The 17875-nt window shown below is 37.7% G+C and overlaps 1 protein-coding gene across 5 annotated transcripts in view; it reads right to left on the bottom strand.

Annotated features, from left to right (window-relative positions):
• Positions 1-17875, bottom strand: part of CNTN5 (contactin 5) — a 709446-nt gene that overhangs the window by 3267 nt on the left and 688304 nt on the right. For all 5 annotated transcript variants that reach the window (XM_071803584.1, XM_071803595.1, XM_065832157.2 and 2 more), the window contains 4 exons: positions 11342-11451; positions 3421-3607; positions 2871-2983; positions 1305-1473 (listed from right to left, as the gene is read on the bottom strand). In XM_071803584.1, the coding sequence (XP_071659685.1) occupies positions 1305-1473; positions 2871-2983; positions 3421-3607; positions 11342-11451 (579 nt within the window). The remainder of the gene's footprint in view (positions 1-1304; positions 1474-2870; positions 2984-3420; positions 3608-11341; positions 11452-17875) is intronic.

Raw genomic sequence — 17875 nt, 5'->3', positions numbered from 1 at the left:
GGAACGAAACCTAGTCCTTGACCCTCATGTTTGGCCAGAGAAAAATATGGTCTTTTGCCCAGTAGCTCAGTGACATTTTTAGATCACAGCAGTCCCTTAAAAAGCCCTGCTCAGGGGAAATGTGCTATGGGTTGGTAGTGGAAACAGATCACAGGATGGGAAAGGAACCAGACTGGGGTTTCTTTGGACCACACTTGTCCTAAGTGGAACTGATCTGTTGTGCATAGTCTAATAAAAAATCCCAGGTTAGAGGGAATGAAAGATTTTGTAGCTTGGAGTTATGGCTTAAAATCTACATGAAACAAATATTCCATAGAGCAGGGGTTGGTGTCTTCTGCGTTCTGATGATAGCATTGTAGCTTGTGACTAGACTAGAGCTGAAATTTCAGGCTCATACCTTTTGGATAGTACCCCTTAAGGCCTAAAAAGCAATGTTTAGTAGAATTTTAAAGTGTTAGCAGAAAGTGAGAATTAAGATGCCTCGTATTTAGGCAAAAGATAACGTTATTTCCTGTTTGTCCTTGCCACTAATCCTTCCACCCTTTCTTACTTGTGTAATATTGATACTTCAAATTCATATTGCAGTAACTGAGGAAATGGAAGCAAGACATCATAATTTGCTTCATGATAATACATTAATATTCTAATGCATTAATAATTTAATAAAGTAATATCTATTCAAGGGAGGCAATGGAACCTACAGAGAAATTCAGCTTATTCTAAAGCAGACACATATGCAGGGTTCAGCTACCCAAATGCATGCCATTTTAGCTGTGTTAGACAGTACACCTCTGGCTGGTGATCCAGAATGATATGCATATCCTTGAAGTCCCACATCATATCTGCCAAATCTGTGCCAAAAGTTTAGGGTACCTTAGGACATTTTAGATGTCCCCATGTGCCTATATCTGAATATTTAAATTCAAAAGATCAGATGAATTGCTGTCTAGGCTCCACTGTCAGTCTGTATAGATTATATCTCAGCTGACTATAATGCTATTTGAGACACCTAGTGAATGTGTAGTCATCTACAGATCAATTAGGTTTCCAGATTTTATCCTTCAAAGGGAAAAGTTTCCTGTAAATCCTCTGCTTTGTTCATCAGCCCCACATGGATGGCTCAGATGGTCTTGAGCTGCTCGAATAGCACTAGATACCTTTGCTTCAGCATAGAACTGAGGAGTCTGATCAATGATTTTATCTAATAGCTAGAGAATTGTGAGAAAATTTTTTTAAGGTAGAGACTAATAGAGTTAATGAGCATTGCTATGATCACCGCTCTTCCAGCCTAAGTTTAACCTTACCTGAAAAAGATGGAACTCTGATCTGAGGACTTGCAGTTCCATCCCCTCCTTCACTGACTGCACAGACCTCAATGATGTAGACACCAGCATCAGGAAGAAGCACCACTGCAGAGGTCTTCTGTGTTTCTATAACTTGACTGTTGCTCTGGCCTTCTTGTCTAAACAGTACCTATGGTCCATCAAGTAGATAGTGGTCATAGTGGTCATGCAAGATATATAACAGACATTTTGTGCAAGCAATGCAGTCACTGAAATGTTAATTTTTTTGTGATTTCATTAAGGATTTATTGATATTACATTTGAATAGCCATCTGCTTCTACTCTCCCTTCCTCCCAATGGCTTCAAAACATTAATAAAAAGTATATTATTAATAGCAATTAATGAATGTGAAAGTACATTGATTATGATCCAGAGCAAAGAGTATTTGCCCTCTCCAGCACTAGGTGTTACGCTTTTTTTTTTTTCCCCCAAATTTATTCAAAGTACATTACAGGTTCCATTTGATTCAAAATCTTATCCCCAAATTCACGTAGATATTCACATTTTTGGCTGAAGAACCCAAATTCCAATGTTAAGAAAATTCCCTAAATAATGTCCTTCCTATGTTTACCTTAGCTGGCTAAGTCAACTGAGAATAGCTCAGATCTGTCCCTGCATCTCTTATAAAACTCAATACAAGCCTATGGCATGGGGGAAGAAAACCAGTGTGAACATAGCTGTCTTTTTGTTACTTCTGCATAAGAGTTTCTGTTCCCAGACAAAACTGAAAAGGTCAGAGAGGTGTAAAAAACCAAAGTAGTCAACTTTTTAAGAATTTCAATTATTCTGATAAAGGTTAGAGCAGTTTCTGGTTTATTTGAACCATTTTATGCTTTCTTGATGATATTTCCTGACATATCAGAGGGAATATCAGATTGTAGTCTACAGAAATGATCATATACATGCTTCAAAAGAAAAAGCTCACACCTCTGTAAAAACACCAAAATCATTCTGCTTTGATTTAAAAGACTGCAGTGTATTCTACTGCTTATGACTTGAAAGTTAATAGTTAATCTGGATTTTACTCTTTGAAACTTCAAAACTTTAAATGTCAGGTGTTAACATCGGCGATTGTTAAACATAACTGACACAATCACAAAACAAACTCAAGTATTTGTGTTTCTGCTCCATAAAAATACTAATTTTAATGTCATTTTAAGATGCCTCATTCTTCTGCATTTCTCTAAATCCTACCGCAAACACAGTTAAATTGAAATGTTAGTAGGAATTTCATTGCAGGGTGGTCTTATTAATTGTCACTTCTGAGTCAGATACGATGAACTGATCCCCTCACATAGAACTTACTCAGTTTATAATCTGTAGCTGCAAATCACAACACAGAAAATGTTAAGACATTTTGCTATTTTCAATTTTATTTATTGCTTTTCATGGTGAAATGTGTTTGCAGACAGTCTGTATAGCATACTTTACTTACACAGAAAAAAAGAAGAAAATTAAAAAGCCAACAAGGAAGAGGAGTAGTAATTTGGAAGAAAGAAAGGTGAGCAAGGAAGGGAAGCACTGACCTTGTACCCCATTACATCAGATTCATTAGCTAGAGGTCTCACTGGCTCCCACCCAAGAGACACATGAGAGCCATCCTGTATCCACATGATATTGCTTGGTGCTTGGCTGGGAGCTGAGGAGAAAGAACAACATGTACATATATATATTTTATAGATACTTTTATTTTAAATCAAAAGAAAAGTACTTCAGTCTCTTATTACTCTTACAACTAGTTACTCTAGCTGGAATTTTGGAACAGTGGGTTTTTTTTCACCAGAATTGCCATTTAATAGTTTGTGGTGTATTTACTCAGCCCACCCATAAGATCCACAGAGCTTATGAACTTGCGCTCTTTCCTCTCCTTTGTTGAAAATATATTGTTCTGTATGAAGATAACCTTTGCTATGAATGCGAAGTCATATGAATTAATGTCTAAATATCAAAGCAAAGCCATGAATCAAAACTATACGTGATTCCTGATTACTATACACTCTTATTAAAGGAAAACCCAAGAGGGCAGAGGTTGCTCCGTGATTTCTCCTTTTGAATGAAGGTACTGAAATAACTTACGGGACTTCTTGGTTGCTGCACGCACAGCAGAGCTAGGTGGTCCATACCCTGCAGCATTGTACGCCCTCACCGTTAGGTGATATAATGTGTTTCCTTCTAATCCTGTCAGGAGGATGGATGACTCGTTTCCCTCAGTTTTCACCTTCTCTGCTGCTTCTTCCTGCTCCATGTCCTTCCAGTAACCAACCTGCCAAAAAAGTGACCAAACGAAGAATTAATATAGGCATCTGAAAAGCTCATGCTTCCAGATACTCATCCTTGTTATCCTGCGAAGGGCCTTTTTGCTATTTCTGTTTTTTGTCTGATCACCAGACCCTTTTAAACATGTGTGATTTGCAGCCTAACCTCAGAGCCAAGCAACATTCACTTCTGATGAGTCTCAGAATATCATGGTTTTGCCTGAAGCACGTTGAATTGTTGTGTACTGGCATGAGAAGATGTAACTACAAGATGGAAGACCACAGGACAAACATTGGCAGGGAGTCAACAGTATTTCACAGAATTCAAAGAGAGCTCATCCTCGGTAGGTCACCAGAATATCTACCTTCACCCTGGAAAGCTCTGACTGCATCAGTTAATAAGTGTTATGAGCAATATTCCCTTCCTGGTCCTGTGCAACTCAGAGCCATGAGATTTCTTATCAGTGTAATGAATAGGAAATGACAGAACACTGAAGGAAATTTTTCATTCATCTGAAAAATCTTATCTGAAGAAAAAGAAGGAAGTGGATGCAGTTTTGGTTCTTGGATATAAACAGGTTTCTGGTAAATGCAATTTTGATTGCATGTTTATACCCTTCCTTTTCAGACATAAAACCCCTAAATGATCCTTGGTGGTTGTTAGTCTATACTTGTGGTATCTTCACTGAGTTTATCATAATCTCAAAGAGATTACAGAGCTGAGCTAGGAATTTGACTAGTCTCTTTCATCAGGGACCAAGTATTTGCAGAGCATAACTGGAAAAAAGAAGTACTGTCTCTTCTTAATGTATCTAGGTGACCTACCTAAGCAAGGTAACTCTCCTAAGGCCCTATTTTCCCTAACAGGAGATGTCACTAATGTGCTATTCAAAGACCTATATTCAGCTTACCCTTATTCATGCAGAGACCTGCTTGCATTTATTCCACATTTTGACCTTTTCTGTGAAGCTAGTTATTTCATAATAAGTTATTCATATTATATCTGGATAACTTTTCCTCTGAGAAAAAGGTCATGGACAATACAGCACTCTTGTGAATGTATCCTAGAAGATAGCAAACCAATATCAAGGGATTTGTATGAAAATAGGACCAATGAGTATAATGTTGACCTTTTATAATTGCACTGGGACTGCTATGTAAAAAAAAAAAAAAATCTAGAAAGACCTGGTTGCAAAAATATACATTTGAGGTCATGTCTTCACTGGATTAAAGTGGCTCTGTTAACTTTGATGAAGGGTATATCAGTTTGTGCCAACTCAAAATCTACTCTTTCAGCTGTAAATTAATGTAAAATTAGCATGCACTATCTCTTAAAAATGCTGTTGCTTTAATTCTTAGGTTAATTACAGCTCAGATAGCAAATCTAGCTGTAGTCACCACTTCTTGTTCAACTAAGTGTGATTCACTGAGGTATTTTGCTAGCTGAATGCTTGACCAACCCTGTTGGTATGTGAAGTAACACCTAGTCACATCTTGGAAAGAAAAAAGAATCAACAACCATTTATTTCAGCCACCAGGATTGAACCGCCAATGCTTATTATTTCTTGGACAGTCAGATTCCTTTCATTTTACTTGCAATGTATCTTTACAAACTTGACACTGCAGTGATAAAAGTCACATAGTATTAAGTGCTGTACAAACAGGTGGTGAGAGACAGCACATGTCCTGGAGCCCCTGTCATCCTAGTAGTGAAGTCTGCTGAGCATCCAACAGGGAAATGTTCAGAAAGGAAAAGCGACTTGCCCAAGGTGACACAGGTGGTCAGTAGCAGGGGTGGAAATGCAACTCAAGGAGTGAAATCCCCGTTCTAGAAAGCCAGGAGCAAAATTATAATTAGCTCAATAAGTTTCACTGTTTATTTTTAAGGCACATCATGTCTTGTGTGAATGCAACGTATGAGACAGTAGCTAGTCCACGGCTTTTGCAATGAAGCTTTTTTCTTATTAAAAAGAGAACGTGAAAACCTGTTTTTCAAATATTTACAAAAATCAGGACTTCACAGATGTTAAAACCTGATGAATCTGGAAGAAACCTAGGAGTATAACTCAGCCCTTTCGACATTTTTCATGTGTCTGGAAATGCTCTGTATCACTACTTATATGGCATTATCACTTTGGATACTAATCATATTTTGCCCATGGTAAGTCTGCAAAAATAACCATGGCATGTTCCCTACCAGTTCTGTGGCACCACGTGGCAAAGGTGTTCCCCCTCGGCAAAGAGGTATTCTTGGGGGAATGAATACACTGTATTAAGCACATGCTTAAAAGCATGAAATGCAATTTGGCAATGATTCTATTTCAGTTTCTCCTGTACTTCAAAGCCCATAAGTGTTTGGTCCCTGCTTTTAAAATTCCCCTTAAAGTTTTGCCAGGTGAGTTTGGACTTTGATCTTAAAATATGCTTTTCTCTCACACATCCATTTGTTGCTGGCCAACTGTACTAAAGGCAAAAGTGGTTTAAAAAAAAAGAGAGCTCCAATGATTGTTAACTGGGGTCGATGGTGGTGAAACTTACATCGATTTGAACTGAAATGAAGACATTACTGATGTTTAAAAGTGCTAGACATATTTCTTAAATCTGAGGGTTTGTTTATTTACATTTCTATGTGTGTTTTTTTTTTTTTTAATTAAAATCTTGCTGTTTTCTGTAACCATAGGTAATACTATTCAGAAGGGATTTATCACACTTAGAGATGATTTTCATTAATTCTAATTATGAATACTAATATAGCAGAAACCAAAAATCACAAGAGTTGACCATATTTACAAAAATAAAGAAAAAGTGGGGAAATAAAAATTTAAAATGTTGAATGCGTTATTGTTTTGAGGCTTCACATTTTAGTTGCACTTTCCATTGTTTTTTATGTAGCCAAAGAATAGCAAGCTTTGATATCTGATTCCCAGAAACCCATCTCTTTGAGCTGGAAAGAAAGCAATAATGTTATTTAAATAACTGAACGGAGGAGGTACAGGAACATGCAATCTGTTTTGTTCTGATTGCGGGTTAAGCAATTGTTAAAAGTAAATCATCACATTAAAATTTGTTTCAGTCTAAAATTTTTCTACTTCAATACTTGCAGACCACTTCCTTGAAGTTCAGGCCAAAAAGTATCTTTAAAATATTACTCTCTTTCCCAAATTGGTTTCTAGGGTATGCACACTTCGGTATAAATTTATCTGATCTAATTGCAGGCCCTCTTCTCTAAATTCAGTAAAAGTCAGAGTTATTGTCTAGATACTCTTTCTGCTGCTACCACAGAGAATTAAAGCTACAAATTAAGCATATCAAGTAAAAGCCTAAATTAGGTAGGATGAATCGAAGTGGACAAAACACACAAACTTTCATGGGCTCTCTGACTGAGCATTTACCAATGTCAACAGTACCAACATAACTGAAAATGAACTCAGAGAGTCCTCAGAGTGCAGAAAGTCCTAGGGGAGAACCAGCAGTGAGCTGAAAGAAGTGCTGGTAGCCCTAAAAACCCCCCACAACGCGATTCAGATTTCACAATAACTATTTTAATTATTGTTACTGGAAAACCTGTCAGTGCCTTGAACTGACACATGGAAGTCATGCAGCTCTAAGTGCAGTAGTAGAACCAAGCATTTAGGACATAAGAGGTGCTTTTGTATTATCTCAAACTATTTGTGTTATCAAACTATTCATAATAGGGACATTTCAAAAGGTGCAGCTCTCTTTAGGCCTTCATGAGAGATCTAGGGCATGATCCATACCTTAAGGACTGGAAGAGCAGTAGTACTGCTCTAAGATCCTGTGTATAGTCTTTAGGATTTTAGAGGGGTTTGAATGAACATATGAGTAACTTTGTAGGCAAAATTGATTCATACATGAAACAATCCAATTGCTAATTATGTGTTTGGGAAAATTCATTAATTTCAAAAGTGAAGCCTGGTAAATCGGTATTCAGACTGGTGAAACATCAGTCCCTTGTTTTCCTGTCTTGCTTTACTAGACTCCGGTAGAAACATCCATGTGTTCTAAGTTACTTCAAGGTATACTTCACTAAATTAAAAAAAATACAAGTCTTGTACCGTATAGACATAATTTTCTGTTCCACTGTAAAAACAGATAAGGTGTATCTAAGAAACAACAAAAACTTGAATATTTCTCTTTGAAAAGACAGAATGTCATATAAACAAGTTATTATGTCAAGAAATCCTCCCTGAAAATGGCATTAGAGATTTTCTATTTATTATATTTTTTGTTGCAAGTTGATCTTTCGATTAGGTTAGTTAACCTCCTATCCTTTGGGGGAATTCCAGTGAAAAAGACATAAGCTTTGTGACCTATACTTAAGTATTAGCCTTGGTTTTCTAAAAAAGCAAAAAGAAAACAAAAGTATCTAAGTATCTTTTTTTTTTTTTTTCCATTTGGTAATTCTTTCGTTTTCTTTTCTCTACCAGCAGTGAGTGACAAAGAAAATATTGCCTAGGGCTGCAATAGATTTTTATAACCTTCAGGTTAGGGATTCTAAACAATGAGTATGAGCTGCACACTATATTTTTCTATCATTCTGACAAAGTTTCCAAGTTACTTCTACTTTATCAGAGTGTAGCTGGCATATATTTAGTAAGGTCAGGTGGACAGCTGACAAACCTGTACTGAAGTCAGGAATAATATGTGCTTTGGAAGATGCAAATGAGCACAGCAAACCTTGCATAAAACTCATGTGACATAACATCCCTTTCAGGGATGACAATGTGAAATTGGACAAGTTACTTTGCCTTTCATTACTCCTTAGTACAAAGTACAAACAGGGCCAGAGTGAAAGTGGGTCACTGCAAACTTGTCCATTTGTAGTAAATATTGTGTCACTTTTCTTGATTAGAGCCCAAACATTCAAATGCTAAAAAAAAATAGCCTCCCCCTTTTATAATGTTGCTAAAAGGCCAGGAAATGTGAAGTGGTTGTCACTGCTGTGGTGGCCACAGGCAGAATACAAATTGAGACATGAAAACAGAGTGGCTAGTCAGATAATTTTGCATTCAATTTGAATTGAAGGCAACATTTCACTTGTGGTCCACAATAGTTCTACATTAGGAAACAATTGTTAAAAAGAAAAGATAATTAATCTTTTAATCATAGTCACTGTATTTCTGTACATTATCTATTAGTTATCTGTGGATTAAGGGGGCAGGATTTATCCCTAGTCTCTTGCTATACAGAGTCCTTTTTTGCACTGAGGGGTTGCTTTAAAGAGAAATTGGTCACTATGTTAGCAAAATGGGGCTGATAGTGTTGATTTAGTGTTCCTGAGTGAATACTGCAATGCACTGACTCACTATACTGATCCTGTAAGTTATTATCCCTTTTTGATGAAATCATTCCAAAAAATTGAACTGAAAAGACCTAGCAATGCCATCTTTGGATTGTGTTCTGTCCTGCTGAATTATGCAGGTGAACAGCATTTATTCTTCTGTTTACTGAGTAAGGGCTGCTCTGATCATAATTCTTCCTGGGAATGAGGACAGGAAAGATCTAACTACTCCCTGAAAGATTTGTCTGTCAGAAAGCAGAAGAAATTCTGGCTAAATGAACATAGAGGAAAAAGGAGCAGGATGAGAAAAAAAGCACCCTCCCACTCCCAGATAAAAGTAATAGCTCAGAAGGCTCCCCTAATACCTTCATGTCCTCATGGGATGAGATAGAAAGGAGCAGTGAAGTTATAATGCTAAAACTTGTGTACAGCACAGTGAAGAACCAAATTATTAATAAGGTTCAATGTTAATCACCCTTGCAGTAGCAATAACAATTTCCAAATTCATTCCTACGAAATCCATGAGAGACATAAAGCAGGTGAGTGTTACTATTAGAGTTAGATTATGCTGGATTTTGAAGGTCTAAACAGCTTCCAAGTCAGGAAGACCACCCCTGAAACAAAGAGAGCCCATTGTCCTACCTTTAACAGCCATCTATCGCTAGGACACAACTGTAGAGTTAAGGGAAGTGTTTTGTGACAGGCAAGTAAACGAAAAATACTTTTAAGTTATGAAAGAATAGGTTTCGAGTGAAATTATTTTCAATTTTAGAAATAAAATCTATTTTTTCATTTTAAATTATGTAAAACTAAGCTAATAAATCTTTTTGAAAATGTGATAGATGGAATGAGGATAAGAGTAACAATAGTAGGTGTAATTTAAAATACATCAAGAAATCTAAGAGGGAGTAACAAAACAGCCACCTTTCTGAAGAGAAAAAGACAGGGTGCAGCAAGTAAGTTATTTCAAAGGATAAAAGAATGGCCTGGAAATTGAAAACAAAGGTTAGTATCAAGTGGAACTCTTCAATGTGGAGAGGGATAGCATTTGCAAGGTGAATATCATCTCTGTCAAATACAGTTTTGTTCTCTTTATGTATAGCAGTACTAAAGGTAAAACGGTTAGATATCACTTTTGCTGCATGAAGCAAGCCATGTGCAAAAGGGGTAAAAACATGTTTAATGTAAGGAAGAAATGGAGATAAAGTATAATGAGAGAGAAATGACAGAGCATTTGAGGAGTTCAGCATGGAGATGTACGAGGGAAAGAGACCTGGACAAATGAGAGACCTGAGGGGACATGCCATGGTCACAGCCTGCTCAAACTGCACTGGATAGCAATGCAGGATTATGTAAGAATTGAGAGGCTAGAGCAATCGGGTAAAAAAAATGCTAGCTGACTGTGTCTAAACTCTGGGGTAAATATGGTGTCCTGATCACGGCTGTCCAGCCTGAGGCTGTGCTGGAGAGTGCGATGGCTCTGGTACTGCCTGGGCAGCTACGTTTCCTTCCTAAGGCCACCAGTGATGGTCATCAGTTCTCTGGTCTTGTCTGGACATGCTGCCAGGGAGACACCCTGTGCTAGTATGTCACAAGATGTCTTTAGACATTCATTTGACTGGTGTCTGCCTCAGGTCTACATATTTACCCTCTTTCCATTGTTACTGCAGAGAATCAGGAAAGAGTCAGCACTGTCTAAAGGACTAAAGCAGACCAAATAACCTGCAATTTGAGTCTAGCTGTGCTGTTTCATGAGGAGCAGCATAGCCTGAACCGCAAGGTCAGGATGGGTCACGATGACCCCAACGGGTAGGTTTACTCCTAGATCTGATCTGTTCCTGGAGGTTTGGATTGTAAACTGGATCTAAAGCTACAACTGGACCCAAAAGTGCGAGAAGGTGTGATGCCAGAGCTTGTTCTCTTTCCTAAGTCAGGAAGGGCTCTGTCTAATCAGAGCTTTACCTATGGACTGTGCGGCTGCTGCTTCCCATCCTGACATCCGACCTTTTACGATCTGCCCAGTAGATGTCCCCAGGTCGCTGCTGGACGAGAGCATATGGATGGCAGAGGCTGTTCCCTTTCTCTGTGTATTTACTGGCTCTCAGTAAATAATATGTTTGAACTGGTCACTTAGAGCTGGAAACAGTCAATGCCTAATCTTCCCCAGCCTTTGAAAGAGGCATGCTGGGTCACTTGCAGTTCTTTTAGCTCTTTTTGAAGTGTCAAAGAGATGTTATAAGAACTGGTGTTGAACAGTTTTCAAGTACAAATAAATAAAGAGATGTGCTGATGCTACAGCTGTGACTGTTGTTCTACAGCTAGTCATATCTGTTCTAAAATGAGCATAATTTCTATTGAAGTTTCACTACTGCATATGTTAACAGAATTCAATGCTAGCAAAAGCAACAAGACTTCTCATTATGATATTCTGTATTCATACCTCAAATCCCTGTGGTCTTCCTAGACTTTCTTTAATATGTTTCCACGCAACAAGAATTTCTGATACAGACAAACTTGTAGCTTTGACATCGATGGGAGCAGCAGTAGGTTCTGTATTAAGAAAAATTGAAACAATAAACCTCCACTGTAACAACTTGTATTTATCAAAAACACTCCATCTGAAACTGTCATTTACTTCCTTTATTCTACCTTAATACTCACAAGAAGGTATGACATTTACAGGGAACATGAAAAACTGAACAAGATTAAGAGATTATTATTGTTGTATTTCTTTATTTCTGTCATGCTACATCAATATCTCATCACTGATGACAGGCGCAGCAAACTGTGACAGAATCTCTTGTCTATGATTTAAAAAAAAACCTTTAATATTTGTAAATGTCCTCCCCCTCCACACAGCCATTTCATAGCCCTTGATCAGCCTGACTTCAGCAGTAAATGGAGCATTCATTCTGTTCCTGGATTTTTAGTGCCATTCTGTCAGCTCGGGATGAGTGATACCTTGCTAGGGTGCTCAGTCAGTGCTCTTACAGGGTTATACCAAGAAGCGATACCCAGAGCTGCAGTGAAGTGCTACTTAAAATAAATTTTTAAGACCATATTATTACGTCCTTGAAGTCACAGGCACCAGTGTTTGGGGCATGTCGTCATTCCTCCGGCTGTGAAGCATAGACTGTTTTAGGCCTGGGATGCACGCTTTTCTAAAGAAGGCATTAAGACCTAGGATTTGCCCCTCTGATTACCTGTGTCATTACCACTGGTGCTATGTCTGTGATTTTAACTCCATGCTACTCACAGGACACTCTGCAGTCCTGACCTCCTGATTATCCGGAGCAGAGGACCCTCCCTGCCCTCCAACCAGGGTGGGTGTCCTTCAGTGCTGCTGGGGCCTGGCCTGGGTGCACACTGGAGGCTTAGGGCAGCAGCATGTTTAAATATCACACTTGCCCAACAGTGTTGCCACAGGTACGTTTCACTTTGCACTTTCATATCACTGAACACTTCACAGAAGTCCAACTTCTTTCAGTAGTTGGGAGGTTGGGTAAATGTACATAGAGGTCTGCCATGACAGGCCATTGAACATACTACAAATTTGTATCACCAGTTAGTGCGCTGGGAATGAAAAGTGTCCAAAAACTGTCACCTGAGACATGAGTTAAGGAAATCTTTCGGGTCTTTTGCTTTATTACCTAAATATTTCTGAAAATTTGCTTAAGACAAGCTGTGGAGAGGAGGCTTGAACACACAGCAAAGCACACATCAGCAGCATTTCTCCACCATTCTGGTGTAGCTCACTTGTTCAGCCAAAAGGTGAATTCACATTCCCCTGCAGACACAGAGCCTGCAATTTCTTCCTTGGCCAAATGTTCCTCATTACCTTTCTAATGTGTTGATCTGTTCTTGAAGGGCAGGCAGAGGTCCCAGCTTTTATGTTACAGTGAGGCACATCAAAGAGCTTTGTAAAAATATATATATATAGAGAGAGAGCTCACTTAACAGAACTACAGAAAAAGATTTTCCTTATGGAACCGCCTGAGTTAAAATGATGCATTTTTTTTTAGTAATCAAACTGCATTAGCAAGATGCCTGATATCAGCCATGACTCATTAGCTACCCCTTTTTCTCTGATCATATTGCAGGCATTGCTCTGGCATTGCTGCCCTACACTTTCTCTCTGACACGGCTTGTAGAAATTTTTCATCCTTTTTGATGTCAGATTTTTAATGTTTGCATCTCTTTTTGATCTTTTTTATTTACTTCTAAAGAAAAGAAACATTTCTGATGTGATGAAAAATGGTGTTCGTCAACAATGAGTATTATTAATAAGTATAATATATATAGAACAAAGAATAAAAAATATCTCAAGGAATAAGTGAAATGATCTTCTGAATTCAATACTGAAAGAATTGTGATATGAAGAAATACATTCCTCATAATACGATTTTCTGTTCGATAGTTACACCCTGCTTTATATTTTATGTACTACTAAGATTTATGTGGCAAAATATATTTTCTGTTTTTTGTATTATTGAAGCAATTACCTTGTTGTCAGAAAAGATTGCAGTGGGATAAATAATTTGACATGTACACAAAATGCTGGCTGGCAGCCTTTACACTGTCTACAAATGTAGAAATAATTTCCTCTGCATACCATTCACTAGGGGTTGTTTATGTATTGCTCAGAATAGAAACACAGAATATTTTCTGATATTTAAAAAAAATATTTTCAAAAAATGGGGTAGAAATAGTTAGGTTTTTTATGTGAAGAAAATGCATTTCTTACATTTCCAGAAATCGTTCACTGCAGTTTCACTGATGCTAGTCATTGAGATTTTAAGTGTTCAGCAAAAGAAGAGAAACTGTATATTTAGGAGTATGACTGTCTGAAAGTTTATGGAGACTGAAAAGTATTTTTTATTGATTCAGATAAGATGAAGATCATATAATTTCTGGTGATCTAATACAGTCTGTGGTTCACTCCAATGTCATGCTTTATTCTGTGTGTCTAAAAGTAATGATAAGTTTGACAGGTTCATTAGATTTTTCTATAATGGTCACTGATATTACAATCACATTATTTTCTTAATATCTTGGCATTATGTTAAACCTATTGGTGCCTGCCTGAGGTCATACTGATTAAAAAAAAAAAGGGGGCCAATGACTTTAATGGTCCCTTTAATATTTCCTGATTGAATTGAAGATGCAGCATGGCAAGTTCTCAAAAGGCTGTGTGCAATGTCCACAAAACATAGTCTTTCCATTGTGCTGCAATCACACTTTAATAAAACATGCTCAATCTCTAGGTCTTTGTTATGGCTATAAGAAAATAAGACGAGGAATTACACTAATTGCATTGATCTGATGTTTTTTTCTGAAATATTCATCCTCAAAGACTTCCACATGGTCTAACTTTAAAAAAAGTCTAAGGGCCTATTCATGTTTATGTCGTTTTAACCCTCCTGTGCCGCAGTCAGGATTCCTCATCAAATTGCTTAATACCCATTCACTTCTAATTTTAACTCCAGAAAGGATGTTTACACACTTTCCTGGTTCAAAATCTGAGCTTTTATTTGCAGCTAAGAACCTCAGCATTATGACTCCAGGCAGTTCCACATAGCTGAGATTTTGGGACTTCAGCCAGGACCCACGATTGCGATAATTCCTTTCTGCAGAAAAATCCACAAGAGAGATGTATCAGAAGGAAAACCATGAGGAGTGGTCCCTGTTGTGTCAACCTGTAGCTAAAGAAAGTGTTAGCATTTCCTCCCTTGCTGGAAATAGACACAGGAAGTATCTTCCAAATCAGGGGATATCCAGTAGACTGTTTCCATTCCTGAGAAAAAACAAGGGATGTTATGCTCAACTCCACCTCTCAGCCTGTTTGATGCGTGATGCTGGTTTGGGAACTCCATCGGATCTGTGGTGGCATGGCTGCCTGCAGAATAAGAATTCCTCCAGAATCTTGTGCTGTAAGGGGAAAAGAAATCTGATTTGCAAAACACCAAAAATGAGATGACTGTTTCCTGGAAAGGCCCTCAGACTTCTCAGTTTTCCTCAAGTCCGTTCTATTTTCATCTTCTCTCTGACTGGTGTCTTTGCAGAGGACTTTAAAACAGAAAAATTAGAAGGGTGAGGAACTGAGTAAGCAGTGAACCAGTGATTAGGCCTGCAGTGCTGACCTCTGTCCTGGACCTCTTTTATTTAGCAGTGAAATACTCTTACTTGTCAGGTAGAACTTCTCAAGCCTGCTCCTGTAACACTGGTGTCCTGCATATTTGTTCACAGCATATATTCTGCTTCGCCTCTCTCTTCTCTGTGGAATAACCTGGATTTATTACACAGTGCAGTGTCCTGTGGGAATAAGGAGCTGCCTTATCCCATGTATGCTTTACCAGCGTGTCACTTGCACACGGCTCACTCACTTTGGCATGTGAGTAAAAGCTGGATACAAGAACTGAAAAAATTCAGGCTTTGTTAGATTAGAAGTTCTGAGGAACATTGCCATCTTTATGAATATAAATGGTTCCTTTCCACCAAGTGAGGTGGCATCCAGAGTTATCCTCAGTACATGAGAAGGGGATGTGGCTATTATATTGATTGCACACCTACCTTCCCATGGGGTGTAGTGGCATTAATCAAAGGAATACTTAATAAACTCTTGTATGTCATGATTGTGATTTTGTTCTTCAAAAAAATCAGTGGATACAGCTTTAATTGAAATGTTATGGGATCCCTCCACTTGGATCAGTTGGCAGAAACAGGAAATAATCCTCTGTAGTTTACAGCTAATATGCCAATTTATTAATTTTCAGGTTCGCCTAAACCCCAAGCAGCTCAACTTAAGCTATGAAATAAACCACAGGATTTCACTTTGGGAACGCAAGATTTTAATTAAAGACATGGAGGCTGTATCTAAAGTGTGTAATTGCATATTCTTTCCTCTAAATTAAAAGGGTAATTTATTTGTTTGTTTAAATAAAGGCTCAGGTTGAAAAGCAATGGGACATGGGCTTAACGAGAACACTCCTTCACTCTGCAGTGTCTTGTTTAATATCACATCACCTGCTAGCTGGCCTCATGCAAAACTTCTGAAAGTTGTGAGAGAACAAAACTGAAAGTCTATTATATGGCCCTTTGCCTTTCATATAACAGAAAGCTTTGGTTCTCCTTTGGCTCAATGAATTAGTACAAATCCGTATGAAGCAAGAACAAAAGGTTTGTGCAGTATCGTTACATCTTGTATGTATTACTGAAGTTCATTTAGGTTGCCTCAGGAGGTTTTAAACAGCAAGACTTAGAGTTTCCAAGCTTTACCTCATATTGCTTGGGGCTCTCTATTTCATATCTAGAAGCTTTTAGTAATGTTTACTGCACTGTTTATCAAAATTATAGAAACTTCAATTTTTGAGAAGAGGATTTTGTGAGGTGTCTGAAGGAGAAGATAGATACCGAAATTACCAGAACTGATTCTGTATCACCCATTGTGGTAATCATTAAAGAAACAAAAACAAAAACAAAAATGAAAATACAACAACTTTATAAAAGACCTAAGTCATCTTGAACCTGGTTGGGTCTCCTTTTTCTCGCAGAAGCTTTTTTCTGTTTCCTTTCATATTCTCACCTATTTCTATACTACATGTATCCTAATTCGTATTTATTCCTGTGCTGATTGTCTGTGTCTATACCCGTAAAATAAACAGGAACAGGGAGACAAGGCACCTTCCTGATCATGGACATACAGTTGTCCATAGTCTTAAATAGTTACCATGATCTGTGGTGATGTATTGACTCTGGCCAATTAGTGCTGCTGCAAAATACACCCAGGAATTTGCTGGTGCCTGGCCAGGGATGGTTCGCAGGAGGTATATGAATGCAATCACAGTCTGGAGAGTGACGGTGTTCAAATGTGCAGATGTGAACTCTTTTAGTCTAGTTGGCTTCAAGGATAAAGAATAGATGTCTTGTTTATTTGCTACAAAAAAGGTGTAGCATCATTGCTCTTTACCTTTAAAAGCTCTTCACCATCCCTACTAATCTCCCTGATCTGCAGACAGCATCTTATCCAAACTTGGACCTTTTTCTGTCAGGACAAAAAACCCCCACCTCTTATCGTTTCTACTAATTTCCTGATGATCCTGTTAGTCCTTTGAACCTCTATCATCTTGAGTTCTTTGTAAAGCATGAGCAAGCAGAACTATAGATAAGATCTTAGCAAAGCTCTGTGACAGTTTTGTAAGAATGATGACCTGATACAAATCAAAACATTTGAGTCTTTTTTCTGTGTAGTTCATGTTTCTCTTTCTCTAGTCCTCTTCCTCTTCATATTTTTCTGAGGTATTCAGACCTTTGCCTGTACTGACAGTGCATCCTGAAGTTGTAATAACAACAATATCATAACCAGTTCTTCTATTAGTGTTTACGAAAATTAAATATACAGGATCTAAGACTGATCCTTAAGAAATTCTATCAGTAGTCTTCCAAGCCTTTGACAAGTCTAGTATTTTTTTTTTCTGTACTTATATAGAAGTAAATGTATTTTTTCTTGATAGATTAATTTTTATTTATTTATTTTATTTATTCAGTTATTTATTTATTTTTAAATTTGCCAACAGTTCTTTATTTTCATTGCTTTGGAAGGGAAAAGTCTCACCCCAGGTCCTTGAGCATGTAAAGGGCACTAGCTCTCAACATCCATGGCAGTCATGGATGTAACTCATACTTTGTCCAGTCATGCTTGCTAAAGCAAGTCTACCTGGCCATCACTCTTATCAGTACAGTCTTTTCCATCTTCTGCAAATTTATATTTACACTCTCGTATTTTCTGGTCCATTTCCATATTTCTGATTTTCCTTTTCCAGTGAATTAAATACACACATAGAGATTTCATATAATTTCCCTGATACTGAAAGCTTGTATTAGTAGTATTGGCATTCTTAGCCCCTCAGTATTGAAACAGAATGTAGTCATGAGGAAAAATCTCTGAAGAATATATAAAAGTTAAAACAAACGTTGT

This window comes from Patagioenas fasciata, chromosome 1 (genome assembly GCF_037038585.1).
Source record: "Patagioenas fasciata isolate bPatFas1 chromosome 1, bPatFas1.hap1, whole genome shotgun sequence".
In the NCBI taxonomy this organism is placed as follows: domain Eukaryota; kingdom Metazoa; phylum Chordata; class Aves; order Columbiformes; family Columbidae; genus Patagioenas; species Patagioenas fasciata.
Note: the sequence above shows the minus strand (reverse complement) of the source record. Positions and strands in the feature narration are given on the sequence as shown.